Source organism: Triticum dicoccoides, chromosome 1B, assembly GCF_002162155.2.
Source record: "Triticum dicoccoides isolate Atlit2015 ecotype Zavitan chromosome 1B, WEW_v2.0, whole genome shotgun sequence".
Classification (NCBI taxonomy): Eukaryota; Viridiplantae; Streptophyta; class Magnoliopsida; order Poales; family Poaceae; genus Triticum; species Triticum dicoccoides.
The window spans coordinates 708,673,048-708,687,549 of NC_041381.1; the positions used below are offsets into that span (position 1 = coordinate 708,673,048).

At 46.2% G+C, this 14,502-nt stretch overlaps 2 protein-coding genes across 2 annotated transcripts; one reads left to right on the top strand and one right to left on the bottom strand.

Moving 5' to 3' along the window:
• The first annotated feature begins 3,442 nt into the window (after positions 1 to 3,442).
• LOC119349864 (serine/threonine-protein kinase GRIK1-like) lies at positions 3,443 to 8,162 on the top strand. Its single transcript, XM_037617958.1, has 11 exons — positions 3,443 to 3,905; positions 4,242 to 4,319; positions 4,438 to 4,482; positions 4,563 to 4,637; positions 5,213 to 5,300; positions 5,427 to 5,542; positions 6,593 to 6,688; positions 6,987 to 7,053; positions 7,377 to 7,492; positions 7,571 to 7,649; positions 7,757 to 8,162. Exons 1-11 carry the CDS (start codon positions 3,534 to 3,536, stop codon positions 7,894 to 7,896), a joined length of 1,272 nt encoding a protein of 423 aa, XP_037473855.1. The 5' UTR covers positions 3,443 to 3,533; the 3' UTR covers positions 7,897 to 8,162.
• A 446-nt stretch (positions 8,163 to 8,608) lies between these two features.
• LOC119349865 (ELF3-like protein 2) lies at positions 8,609 to 13,053 on the bottom strand. The gene is made up of 4 exons (XM_037617959.1): positions 12,434 to 13,053; positions 10,746 to 11,698; positions 10,138 to 10,189; positions 8,609 to 10,027 (listed from the first exon to the last, which is right to left on the bottom strand). The coding sequence occupies exons 1-4, from the start codon at positions 12,683 to 12,685 to the stop codon at positions 8,975 to 8,977; spliced, it is 2,310 nt and encodes a 769-aa protein (XP_037473856.1). The 5' UTR covers positions 12,686 to 13,053; the 3' UTR covers positions 8,609 to 8,974.
• Positions 13,054 to 14,502: the final 1,449 nt, after the last annotated feature.

Consider the following 14,502-nt stretch of genomic DNA (forward strand, 5'->3'; position numbering starts at 1 on the left):
TGATCGAAAAGACCAAGAGGCTGGAGTGTGGGCCTAACTAATTTTATGCTTATGCCTGTGTCGCTTGGTATGTAATAAAGTGAGGCTGCTGATACTAGATAGTTTGATGTTGGGTGCTATGCGTCCCTGGGATTGTAACTTTCTATCTGTTTTTGGCTGAGACGTTTTCGCTTCATTAATAAAATGGGGCGGGGGAAACCCCTTTCATTCAAAAAAAAGATGGCTTATGTACATGCATGCATACCCGAATCGAATCGATCTATTAACGCTGATGCATGTAGGTAGGGCTTGGATGACATACTTCAGAAGAGACTGATGCATTCATATTCATGGACGATTCAATCGAAAAAGCAGGTCCATATGCATGCGTGAGATATTTTTCACAACACGTACGCATGCATGTTTATTTTTCAATTTGCAGGCTGGTCGAGATGATATGTTTATATTAGACATGCATGTACGCATGGCCGTCATGCACAAGCATTTTTTGTTTGCGTTCCAAATTGAGAGCTTTATTCAACAAAAGAGCTTTTGGGATCATCAGCCAGAAGATTGGTGAGCAGGAATGCGTAGGAAAGAGGGTCTAGAATCAGTCCAACTTTCGGTAATCATCCGTGTGCATGCATGTTTTGCACAAAGGTGGGCCATTATATTGACTGACGTGTTTACATATTGAACATCAAAATCAAAAGAAGCAAAAGAAGAAGCTAGCTCTCCAATTTCTAGAAGTACCGGTGCCACAACACATAGGCTATTGTGACGATGTTTCCAGAGATTAACAATCTCCAGGCAGTCTGTTTCCATAAACACATGAGAGAAACCGTGCAGATTAGCAAAAAATCACCCCATCACGCAGCGCCAAAGTCTGCCCAATGAAAAGATCGGTAACCCCAACATGGGGTTTACTCCATGCATCCAACAAGGTCGTGGAAGATCGTGCAACCCCACCCGCGCCCACCTTGTCGGAGTCCATACTCACAGCCACATCAGTATTGATCTTAACCACCCCTAGTTCTGGAGGTATCCATCCATGACCCGGTAGCACCGATGCATGAGAAAGTGGAATATCCAGCACGGCTAGGTCCTCCCTGATGCGCTGAACTGACAAAAACGGGTCCAGTTGATCATCATCATGGGCGATTTGATTTCCTAAATGCCATATGGACCACATAACAGAGACCATTTGAGCCAGTTGATCATCATCTTGAATGCCATCGGTATTGATCCAGCTGATCATCATCATGGACTAAAATTATACACTTCCTCCGGTCCATATTAATTGTCGTTGATTTAGTACAAAGTACATAATTTTACTACACTAAATCAGTGATAATTAACATGGATTGGAGGAAGTACTTCAAAAAAACCAGTACTCAAGTAGCTTACATATATCATATACTTTATACTCCAATCATGAATATATATTTTGTACATATTACCATATTATGTCGACATATTACCCGCAAAAAAAGTTTTGCATTGCAGACATCAATTGACTATGGAGAGAGGGCGCGTACTCCTGTAGGACATACTCTATACCCTAGTTAAGGAGGGTGCATACTCCCGTAGTACATACTTCATTATTTTCACACTCTAATTGACTATGGAGTATGTGTTCTACTTTTTAAGAGTATATAATATCTATGGCATCACTGAGAATATACACTTCAAAATTTGAGGTATAGAGTATGCAAAATTTGGTCTTTTCATGTGGGACGGAGGGGGGCCATTGGTGTGGCCAACTCAGGTGGCTCCGCGCCGCCCGAGCGTCGAGATCTCCGAACGGGGCTTGCAGCTCAATGGTGGTCAGGGCGGCTTGATTGGAGGTCGTCTAGCCGCTAATCGACCTCGACGACCGATGGTGGTGCGGCGGCGACCATCTCGGGTTGTAGTGGGGGCGGCGGAACAACCGGAATCGGCGGCGATGTTTCAAGCTTCCAAAATGATGGTGGGGATTGCATGAGTGGTGACGGCGGCGAGAATCAGATGGAATCGCGCGACGGGAAGGTTTCAACGTGACAGTTGGGTTTTTGTTTTGGACGCCGCTAACTGCCACACGTGTGGGCGTTAAGGAATCTGCCCACACGTTCTGTGTGGTGTCTAAGAGGACCAGCCCACACGTCTGTGTATGGGCAAAACAACTAGCGCCCACACGCCTTTTTTTTCTCTCCCGGTCCCTCTTACACATGTGCGTGTGGGCGAAATAGATAACGCTCACACGCCCGGTACGTCAGGCCCACACGCCCCACGTGACACTTTACCGCGCGCCCCGCAGTTGCCATGGGCCGGACCCTCGTCCATGTTCGTTCAAGTGCAGTTGCCATGTCGCTGAACTACGGTTGCCATGTCGGACAACTACAGTTGCCATGTTTGCTCAACTGCAGTTGCCATCTCAGGTCAAAGTTTCAGATTCCCATTTTTTGGACAACTACAGTTGTTGCCATGTGTGGTCTGGTATACTGCAGTTGCCACGATTTCAAAACTTTAGGAGTTGCCACCTACTAACACCAGGCAGTTGTCATGTAGCGCTACAAAAATAGGCATGGCAAAAAACATGTTCGGGTAAAAAGAGAGAGTTGCCATGTGCTCACAAGCACGCTAGGGCAGTTGCCATTTAAAAAAGAAAGAGTTGCCATCTGCTTACGTGCACGCTAGTGCAGTTTGCCATGTATCATGCCAAACATATGGCAACTGACATGTTCGAGTAAAAAAAAAAGAGTTGCCATCGGCTTGCAATCACACTAGGGCAGTTGCCATGTACACTGCAAAACGCATGGCAACTGGCAGCTTGGGTGTGGGAGAGGAGGCGGGCGTGTGGGCGAGATGGCAAACTGCCCACACACTAGCCCTTGTGCGTGACTGAAACTGATGTGTGGGCGAACTGCTAAACGCCCACACACCGGCCCCTCCGTGTGGTAAAACTGATGTGTGGGCGACCTCTCTCACACACCACACACGCGAATTGTTCTACATGGCATACAAAATCAGCTAATTTGTGCCAAGATTCGTGCAGAAGTTACTGGACGATGATGGAGACGTGTGGGTGAGTTGATTTAACGCCCACACGTGTGGGCGTTAACATTTCCGTTTTGTTTTTTGGGCAACCGCTAGAGTTGATGCAAATTACAATGTATATAAATCATATGTTGGAACATCGTTTTTAGCTCAGAGTTCACTCAACAACTAATTAGGCACGACGACATATTCGGTTCAAAAGTTCAATTACTATGTTCTTCATTCCAATTTTGCATTCGTTCATTCATTCATTCATGGCCTTGTTGTTGTTGTTGTTGTTGTTGTTGTTGTTGTTGTTGTTGTTGTTGTTGTTGTTGTTGTTGTGTGACAAAAACAAATAAAAAAACGAAATTGGTTGGGTTTGGTTTGATTTTGGCCAAATTTTGGCAAACGAAAAACGAAATCCCTCGTGTTTTGGTATCCGTTTTCCTTGTTTCCTTGGCCTCCCGTCCCCTGCGCCCAGGCCAGGCTAGGGTTTCTTTCGCGACAGATCCGCGCCGCCGGCCGTCTCCATCGGGATGGCGGCGGACATGGCCGGCTGCTGCTGCTGCTGCAGCTGCTTCGGCTTCCTCTGGAAGCAACCCCACCGCCCCGCCGCCGGCGACAGCGACGGCGCGCCGTCCAAGGACCTGCTTTTGCCGAGGTCCAACGACGGCGGCAGCTTCTACGCCGGGGACGACCCCGACAACAGCAGCAGCTTCCTCGGCGACGACAGCAGGAGCTTCTACGAGAGGGAAGAGGAGGACTACCTCCTCCGCCAGAGCGACGGTGACGGCGACGACGAGCCGCCCCGCAAGCGGTCCGAGGACATCATACTCTCCCGGGCCCGGAACGGCTTCGCCTGCAGGGACAGCCTCGTCAGGGACACCAGGAAGCTCTTCCGCTCAGAGGTACCTCCCTCCCTTCAGCTCATTACCACCAACAACTCTGTTTTTTTTTTACTACAGTACTAAATTCATTTCATTTCTCCAATGGTTTGTCCCTACAAATAAATCCTCCCGCTCCGTTGGTGAATTTAGCGCGCGCTGAGTCGTTGTGAAACAAGCAAACACGAGCCATGCTCCGCTGAGCATAATTTTAGTACAATGGATTATTTCTAGCCAAGAGTACAATGTGGCCATCAGAATGGTTCATGGCTTGCATGAGAGCATTTTTCTTGTTCTTTCTACCCTTTGAATCGAGCGGCATAATCACTTTGTTCTCTCCTCCTTTTGGCATTGCCTTAGGACGAAACAACCGGCTGTAAGATGATCAACCAGTATGTTCACCTGGGCAAGATTGGTGCTGGGAGCTACGGCAAAGTGGTAACAACAACAGCAGACCTCTGCTTTTTATCTAACTGTGCTACCTATTTATCTACTACTACCACTTCCCTCGCTGATTACTTCTCCTTTGATTTCATTCTAATTCTAAACAAACTAGGTTAAATACCAAAACATCAAGGATGGGAGGTTATATGCGATAAAGGTGATTTTATTCGACATTTCTTTCTGCGCCCGCTGCACAGTGCTATCTATGTCTACTTGACGGAACTCTATCTATTTCAGGTGTTCAGTAAACCCTACATGTTGAAAGTGCGTGTTGTGCGGTCAGAAACGGCCATGACAGATGTTCTTCGGGAAGTGAGTAACTTTGTTAAAGTTGTATTTCCCTGTATAATACCTATCACGTTGCTGTGTTGTTATGGCGTGTGCAAAGTTCTCTGGGGAATGTACTTGCGTGAGCTTTGAAGATATAAATACTGCATGATCTATCTAACATTGGTTAACCAAGTTGATCATACCTTGCAAATCTCATTCTGTTAGTACTTTCTCTATAGGCACACATTATTTACAGCTAACAGAAGAAATTTATTTGGGAGTGTGTACCATTTAGTATGCGTCTTTTTTGTTTATTTCAAGATTACCTGTGACCATTTTTCTTCGCTTCAGTTTCACTGGCTCTGATGTTTGTTATCAAGAAGCTGAATTGTGCTAAATTTGCCTTGGGATGCTCCAAAGGATTTTGCCATACCACTATATAACTGTACTAAAAAATTCAGTTATTTTTCTGTCAGAAGGCGGAAGCATATTATTAGTAGCATTTGTCAAATGTTGCATATATACAGTGTACCACATCCTGATTTTACTTGAGAATCAACTACCGTATTTGTTTTCCAAGTTCTCTTATTAGCTTCCCTTTATTGCATCGGATACAGGTATCCCTCATGAAAATGTTGGATCATCCCAATATACTAAATCTCATTGAGGTGATTGACGACCCAAACACAGATAAATTCTACATGGGTATTTATTGATGCTCTCATTGTTTTGCTTTATTATTCTAACATGGCGCTATTCTAGCAGGCTTGTTGTCATCTTTGTCATTATTTTACACGATTGCAATTTACTCTTTTCCCTTCCCATTGGCAGTTCTTGAGTTTGTTGAGGGGAAAATGGTGTGCAATAACGGTATAGGTTTAGGAGAAGCTACTTCCAGGAAGTACTTGCGGGACATTGTCTCTGGTGTTATGTATCTTCACTCTCATGTAAGATTTTTTTTTAACTTTTCACCAAGGAATGATTCATCATGGTTAATTCTGTGCTAATAATATTATAATAGTGTCTATTTCATTAGCACTTTGATCATGTCAAATAGAAATTTCAACAAAGATATTTGAAGAGCTCTAAGTTTTGTAGACAATGATTATTTGAAGCATCATGTTTTAGCTTTCACATATTTTTTCCCTTCCACTGAACCTAGTTATGTTGGCGTGAAGCTGACCAGCAAGCTCAAATGGTTGGCGTAAATTATCTTAGTAGACAGATTTTCTGTTCATAGTGTTAAGCTGTTAGTCCATGTTTGCTTAGCTACTGACTGAGTTGTTCTGTCTCCGAGCTACCTGATTGCACAGGCAAACATTAGCTTGGGCTTTATAATCAATGCTCACATCATGCTTTAGGAAGCTTCATATATCAGTCAAATGTACCGACTTGCGTATGAATAGTATGCTTGCTGCCTTCATAGCAATGTTTAGGTAGTTTTCAGCTTCATATTTGTTAATACAGTGCTTGGTTGTTGAGTTTCTTGCATAGAAAACCAGAACCCTATTTAAAGCCAATGATAAAAAAACAGGGGAGATGTGAAACATGCTTTCTTCTAGAGTATAATGCTTGTGGTCTTGTTTATGGTTTTAAATATACTTTTCTGATTGTATTTACGTATAAATGTGGCATCTAATAAATAGCTAGGGCGGCGATATGCATCAAAGCATGATGTGTTTGTTGCCATATGAAGCTCACTTATTCGTAGTTGGCATATTCCACCGTTGAATTCTAATTAAGTACATGTGTTTATGCACACACTTTGGTACATAATGGATCGTCGGAATATGTTTCTACCAAAACTTAACATTCAATGTCACAAATTTTACACTTCTTAAGCAGGTGTTTGTTGATGTTTCATGTTCCCCTACTTTCACACATTTGCACGCTCTCATGGATATACATGTGGTTCTGGCTGTTCATTTGCGCTATATGTTATGCATTTTGCACTGTGTGCTTGATACAAAACTTAATTTTCTTGTGTTTATATGCAGAACATTATTCATGGTGATATTAAACCGGACAACCTCTTGGTCACAAGTACTGGCAATGTGAAGATAGGGGACTTCAGTGTTAGCCAGATATTTGAGGTCCTCTTTTAATATTGTAGTTGTATTTTTTATTTATTCCAGTAAGTTTATTCTCACTGGCAGGGTAAAGTTTTTGAGTCTAGCAAAGTATAATCTTGGGCTTCACAATTTGTTCTTCTAGAAAATCTGAGATTGTAAATTGCATACGCGAACGATATCGTCACTTACTCTGGGAATTTTGAACATTAGTCGAGGGACAATGTAGTCTGATGATTCAGTGTTGTAAACCATTTTTAGTAGGGTTGTTGAGCCTCCTAGCTTGGTGCTTTACACATTGCGGTACTTGATTATGCTGCAGGATGACGATGATATGCTTTGGAGGTCTCCAGGTACTCCAGTTTTCACTGCACCAGAGTGCTGTCAAGGTACAGTTACATGACTTTGATTTGAGTTATAGAAGGCGGCACACACATTCAGCCAGTTACCAAAGCATCCATCTGAAGTACAACACCAGTGGTTTTTGGAATATTTGTAGCATGGTGCTGTAGGTGTTTCCACAGCTAAATGATTGCACAACTGCAGCAGATTGAGATAAACAAACCCATAGCCCCAAACAACTGTAAGCAACAAAAGGGGTTGGGTTGTGGGTGTGATGCCAATAAATATAACAAGTTGCTAAAATATTCTCTGGCCATGGCATGAGCTTGCTTAATGTGATGAACAATTTTCCGCCTCCCTTGCGCTGCAGGTTCAGCCTACCATGGCAGAACAGCTGATACCTGGGCAGTCGGTGTTACCCTGTATTGCATGATCACGGGGAAATATCCATTCCTTGGAGAAACTCTGCAGGAAACTTACGACAAGGTGCGAAATATACGTTACTCCCTTTTCAGTTTACCTACCGCAGAGACTCACCAAGGTCGCTCCGCTGCTGTGGGACAGATCGCCAATGATCCGGTGGAAATACCCGGCGACACGAGCCCCCAGCTCGCCGACTTGATGCAGAGGCTACTCTACAAAGGTGTTCCTTGCTGGGTTTTTTTTTCGCAATCATCCAATCTGGGTCTTTATGCATCGGAAGGTGTGCTTGCTGTGTTAACAGTGGTGTTGCTTGTGCTTTCCTCGCAGATCCGGGAGATCGTATGACCCTGCAGGCCGCGGCCGCGCATCCCTGGGTCGCCGGGGCCGAGGGCCCGGTCCCGGAGTTTGTGTGTAGGTGCGGTTTCGGTCGCAGGAACAGGAATGATTCGCAGGAGGCGGTGCAATAACAGAGAGCCAGCCTTTTTGGTCATTGCTGTGGTGCTAGCCTAGTAGTGTGTGTGTAGATATAACAGATGAAGTGTGTAGTAGCAAAACAATCTTTGTGTTTTGGTTTTGGGTCCAGAATAGAGCGCCAGTTGATTCTTTTTTATATCGCAAGCTTTACGCACATCGCCTTGTGTCCCGGCGGCGATTGTTTTATTCTTGTTGAATCAATCCAATATAGTGAGAAAGCAGATGTTCCTTTTTTTCCCTTCTTTTTTTGATGGGAGCAGATCTTCCTTTCTGAGAGTGTTTTTATTCCATGGGTGAATTTTGAATCTGATGTGTTATAAAATCTATGTTGTTTTTATGGGAAGAAGAATAACTAATGTGTTTTTCAGGTATATAAATGACTTGAGAAGCTACAAACTAGTATTATTATTGTTAGGTTGGAATAAGAATCGCGTTCCCTTTCACTAGAAAATAATTAATGACAGAACAATTAGTTTAGTCTACATCTGACCTGTCATACAAATCAAAATGTGGTAACTGTGTCTGGAAGTTGTAAAAAATTCTCAAATACAATATGCTACTTTCAGCATTTGGAAATCCAAGTTCAAACACAAATCTAAAACTGTAACAGTAAGGTAGTGGCTCACTTCCTGGGATTGGCAACAATCATCTGGCAGGTTGGCCCAATATATATACAAAAATAAATAATACAGTACACAATGGGCAAAAAAAAGAAACATACCAAATTTCTTTTATAAGATATCAGCAGGCAATATAGCTGCACATACATAGACAATACAGCAGAGACATCACTCCCAGGTTTCACTTCTTTTTGCCTGAGACATACACCTAAAACTAACAGTTACAGTTTTCATTGTGGCATAGATAGATAGATAGATAGATAGATACAAGTCCTGCTTTGCTTTGCATATTTACAGTCGCCAAAAATTCGCTTTTACCGACGCCGAGGGACAAATATATAGGAATGCTATTGCCTGCTCAAAAATAACAACATACTCCCAAGCGCTAATTGGCTAAGCTTTCTTCCTTCCTTTTCTTTGTGCCGGCCAAGCACCGCATGCGGTCGCTCGGTCACGGGCCGTTCTGCTGCCTCTCCATCTGGATCGTCCGGAAGATGCGCGCCGCCGACTCCGACGCGGTGCGCGCCGTGTGCGGGACCACCCGGATCACACGGGCCGCTGCCGCCACCGGGTTCTCCTGGCTGCTAGAGGAGACCTGGGGCTGCTGGGCCGCGTTCCCGTTCCCGGCTGACGACGTAGGGAGGGGTGCCGCAGGTGCGGCCGCGGCAGGGCCCCTCGCCTCGCCCTGGCCCTGCTGCCTGTCGAAAGGGCTGCTGGCGGCGCTGCTCCCTTGCAGCTCGCTGCCGCGGGACGAGTGGAACCTCCAGACGCCGCCGGCCGACACGGCCTCGTTCCTCATGTTGCACGAGCTCCTCGAGTGGTGCTCGACGTGAGTGTTGGGTCGCGCTGCGGCCACGCGGCTCACCTGCTCCACTGCGGAGGATGAGACCACCGGGTTCATCACCGGCACGCTGAAAGGCGGGAAGTACATCGGAGGCATGGCTGGTGGGCCTCCGACGCCCATGTGTTGCGGCTGGTGAGGCATAGGGATGCCGTATGGAGAATTCATGAATTCCCCAGCTGTAGATGGCAGGCTCAGAGGAGCACAGCTTGCGTAAAACGGGGCCAAGATGCTTCCTGCCGGGGGGCACGGCCCTGTGTATGGTTTGTAGACGAACCCTTCCGACGGAGACATGACGGGAACGAGCCACTGATTCTGAGGCGGAGGAGCACACCAGTTGTTCTGCTTGTTGTCGGGAGGAGCAGGCATAGCAGGAGGGTTACTGCTAACCGCACCGTTTGATGCAGCTTGGTTCTCATGCCGGACCTCGACTACGTCATTGTCTTGAGATGGTGAAGCCTGGTTTCCTTCAGTGTTATCTTTCGAGTACTCCGCCTGCTGCAGGGTAAGCTGTGCATCATCGTCATCTTTGCTTTTAGCTGACAGAAGCTGCTTTTCCACATTGGCTGCAGCCGTCTTCTTCTTGCTTGTCACAAGGGCACTGCCAAGGCACGGATCCCCTTCAATAAGTAGGTGTGGAGATGCTGCAATCAACTTCTGCACCTGCTTGCAAGCCCATACATAACATGGCTATATCAGCATCCCAACACAAAATATATCAATAAGCTAACCACCCGCTTGTGGTTACTATATATTTGGTGGCGCAGACTCACTTTGATCAGTCGATGCAGCTCGAACACTTGGACAGCAAAAACCCGCTGCTGACTGCATCGAGTTCAAAGAAAAGTGATTACTAAACAAGAAAGGAAGTTATAGTGATTAAGAGAGATACTCCCTCCTTCCAGAATATAAGGTGCATCAGTTTTCGTGCAAGTCTAACTTATGTACGTTTGACCAAGATTATAGAATAAAATACCAACATGTACAATACAAAAATACTTTTCGTCATGGATCTAATGATACAAATTTGTTATTGTATATATTGATACTTTTTTCTAAAAACTTGGTCAAACATGCACATGTTAGACTTTTGAAAAAACTAATACACCTTATATTTTGGAACGGATGGGAGTACTACATTTAAGCATCAGTCTGTCAAAAAGGAAAAGAGATGTTCATAGAATGCACATGACAAATGTGCATGTGCGTTTGTGTTTGCACGTGCACAGTAGGGTGATTTGAGATGATACAGCATGTAGAAATGGGAAGATCTAATCCGCTCGACTGCCTGGCTCATTTGCTGGGCACCAAGCTTATGTGCACACAGACCTTTCAAAAACACGAAGACAGAAAGGACAAGACCTAAGTGGTGAATACTTACTTGACAATAGCTCTTCTTGCTTTCCAGAAATGCTTTGGACCAATAGCACCGACAACATCATCTGGAGAGATCTCCAGATCTGGCAGAGATTCCACGGAGGAATCCGAGGAATCATCCCTCTGCACATCGTGATGTCCGGTTGATCTTTTTCTCTTTTCACCAGTCTCTCTTAGGCCTTTCTCCGACAGATTAGAAGCGCCGTTGCATGCGACGTCAGTAGAGTATGGCCCATTTCCAGCCTTTGCAGCATTCTGAGACTCAGCAGCATTCTCATTCCTTGTTCTAGCCTGATGCCCCTCGTTTCGGGAATGTTGCTTATCAGAAACATTTATACTGCTCGTCTCTTTTACCCTACTATACGAAGAACCTTTGTCATCTCTTTTACCCATTGTCTTCTCTGCAGAAAATTGGAACGATGAAGTCCTCTCTTCAGTTTCCAAAAAGTTTGTCGTTGTGTTTGCTGGTGCTTTGTCCCTGATAATACTTGGAGAGTCCCTTGATCTCGTGTCCGACGCGTTCCTTCCTTCCAGGTACCTCTTGTCGGTGTTGGGAAATTTTGCAGTTGGTTTGGACACCGTAGGCCCACTCTTATACGGACTTGTAGCTGGGAAGGGTGTGGCATTCTCTTGGATCCTCACTTCCTCATGGTTGGAACGAGGGCGCGCTCCAGAGCAGAAGACAGAAGGAACCGTAAAATCATCATCGTTAGTCAACTTCTTCCCAGAAGAATTCTTCATGCTATTGTTGTTGTTGTCTCTACGCTGTGAACTACTACACTCAGCAGTCGATCCTGCAGCATAGGCGTCCTTGCTCTTAAGCTGGGTGGAAAGCCTCCCAGATATAGCCTGGCCATCCCGCCCACTCGAGTTGGTCTTGATGTGTTCGGGCAAACGCACAGGTTCATTTGAAGGCACGCAAAATGATGGAAAGAGAGGTCTGTCGATCCCACCAATCTACAAGAAAAAAGGTACAAGTTAGTAATAAAGACATTGCCCAGTCGTGTCTCACTAAAAAACTCATCCGTGCAACAAGCAACTTGAATTATTCGTGGACATTCTTAAATAATTTAGAACAAACTCAGATAAGTTTGTGTGTCAAACAATAATACGTAGGCTCCATCTCATCATCTTTGTTGTGTGCAACTGCAAACAGAAGTGACAGACAATCTTCCAATTCCACATCCCTGATGCCACTCGCGGGAATCATCAACGCTGTGCCCGGATGCGCCCCATAATCGTCACTGCACTAGCGTTCAGAAAAGAAAACCGCCAAACTCCGGAAAGCGATAATCAACGGAAGATATCTAACAGATAAAGAAGCAGTGACCATTTCCGGTCACCTCAGTCAGATACCCGACAAGCAGTCGTCGAGAGCCAAGCATACGTAGTACATAAGCATCTCATGGCACTCGTAATCATACAAAACGGGCGTTTCATCACCATGCGTGTGTCGCTAAGTTTGCATACATGAAAAGAGCATCAATAGAGCGGCAAGGCGAGTCAACAAGCCAAGCCAATAGAGGCATCCTAGTCTAACACTGAGCACAGCAGTAATCGCCGGCGGCCATGGCAGGTGGAATCTAGGTTTCCAATCCAATCCAATCCAATCAGCGGACAGGATAAAAATACATACATACATACATACAGGCAAAAAAGAAAGAAAAAGGAGAAGATGGGTGAGAGGGAAACCTGTCCGGCGGAGGCGGAGGAGACGGCGGCGTAGCTGGCGGCGGGGCGGTGGGCGGCGGCTGGGGCGGTGTTGGCGGCGTTGGCGGCGAAGCGCTGGGAGGGGACGCTGAACTGCTCGTAGAGGGCCATCTTGTTGCGGGGCGGCGCGCGCGGGCCGCCGCCCTTGAGCGTGGTGTCGTTGACGTGGAGCCTGGGGAAGAGCGGGCCCATGACCTTGTCCTCCCCGCCGTCCTTGCCGCCGGCCCTCCTCATCGCCGCCAGCCAGCTAGGCCGCCATCATGCGCGCTCACTCGGCCGGGGGAGGGAGGGAGAGGGGACGGAGAGGAGATCTCCGAATCAAGAAGAGGAGGAGCGGAAAAGGGCGGATTTTTCGGGGTCTCCGGACCGGGCCGCGGAGCACGGGGGCAGCGGGATCGGGCGGCGAGCGGGATTCGGATCCCGATCGGTTGGGGAGAAATATCTGCCGGCCGCGGCCCGGGGACGGAGGAGGAGGAGGGGAAAAGCGGAGGAGGAGGAAGAAAGGGAGAGGTGGTCTCTGCTCTGCTCTGCTCTGGTGAGGTCCGTCTGGTGGAGGAGACGCCCACGCCCACCACAAACAAGAGTGTGTGTGTGCTGGGTTGGGGTTGGGGTTGGGAATGGGGATGACATGGGATCCTCATCCACAGACAACACAACACCACTGCAAATGAAAAACAAAACAAACATACTACTACTCCCACATAGTACAAATTTCAACTAGAACCCATGATCCAATCCCCAAAACGAAAATGTAACAAAAAAAAACTTCAAGGAAAACCCTTCTCTCCCCGGCCGTCGTCCACCCTGGCTTGAGCGTCAGGGCATCGCCTTTCTTTTTCGCGCTCAAGATTCATTCATCATTTGTGCATGTTCTTTTCCCCACACCTGTGTCGCCATACATGTCTAGACATGCTTCATATCTCAACAAACGGCGATATTGAAACATACATCAACACTCGATTTTGGTTGTATCTCCGGCGGGGGCAAATACCAAGCGCGCCACAAAAGGTCATCGAATTTGTCATCACATCCAGCTTTATCCAATACGACCCCTTTGTATGGGTAAACACACACATGCATCCATCCTGTATCTTGTGTAAAGCTCTTCCAAAAATAAGAAAACGTGTTCAAAAGTTGGTGGGTGCAGCTAGGCTCTTGTGAAATTTCACCAATGAGGAAGGGCTATAGTTGAGGGAACGGTTTCATGTACTATTCACTTGCTATGTGTGTGTGTGTATGTGTTTTTTTGCTAGGCATGGGCAGTTACTATATCCTTTTTATGCATGTGAACCCATGTCTATATTTTCCTTTTTAATTTTTCCATGCATTTAAAATTTCGTATGCAATGAAAAAGAGCCGGGGTTGTCTTTCGACACCGATGCGGGGTAGGCATTCCCATGTCCGCATAGCTCGTCTTACCTGGTGCTTCTCTCCCGGTCTCTCCACAATCATTCAACATTGCTAGGTCGCTTTGACGGCGCTTTAGACCTAGTATATATATTTTTTTATTTTGAACACAGGGAGTGCCCGGATGAACACAAATGTATCATTTATTATCAAGTTGTGGTACATAGCATCTAACCACATGAGTACATGACTCAGACTAAAAAACTAAAAAAAATTGCCCCTGATTTATGCTAAGAGGCCACCAATTGGCGAAGAAATTGCAATTGTGTCTGAAACAACAACAGACAGAACGAAGCATGCCAACGTCGGGGATGAATAATTTGTCTAACGAGCACTCCACAACTACAAGCCATGGACTTCGCACAAAAGTTGCATTGTCTCCCATGGGGCATCGCGGTCGAGGGGGGGGATGAAAAAAGGTCGTCTTTCAACCATAGGATTTGACGGATCGCCGGAGAGAGTCGGCTTTCAACCACCACTACGGTTGCCATGGCCTCTCCAAGTCCATCATTGATCAGACTTGGCCAGACGGGCCAGCCCGGCCTGGCATGACCTGACTTAGCCTAAACGAGCCAGGCATGACACAGCCTGGCTTAGCCTAAACGAGACAGACACGACACAGCCCACCCAGGCATGCCTAATAC

Coding starts and splice junctions, on each gene's coding strand:
- LOC119349864 (XM_037617958.1), top strand. CDS start 3,534: ATGGCGGCGGACATGGCCGGCTGCTGCTGCTGCTGCAGCTGCTTCGGC. Junction 7,493..7,570: donor TGCAGGAAACTTACGACAAG/GTGCGAAATATA, acceptor GCTGTGGGACAG/ATCGCCAATGATCCGGTGGA. Junction 7,650..7,756: donor GCAGAGGCTACTCTACAAAG/GTGTTCCTTGCT, acceptor CTTTCCTCGCAG/ATCCGGGAGATCGTATGACC.
- LOC119349865 (XM_037617959.1), bottom strand. CDS start 12,685: ATGAGGAGGGCCGGCGGCAAGGACGGCGGGGAGGACAAGGTCATGGGC. Junction 11,699..12,433: donor CCTCCGCCTCCGCCGGACAG/GTTTCCCTCTCA, acceptor TTTTTCTTGTAG/ATTGGTGGGATCGACAGACC. Junction 10,190..10,745: donor GCAAGAAGAGCTATTGTCAA/GTAAGTATTCAC, acceptor AACTCGATGCAG/TCAGCAGCGGGTTTTTGCTG.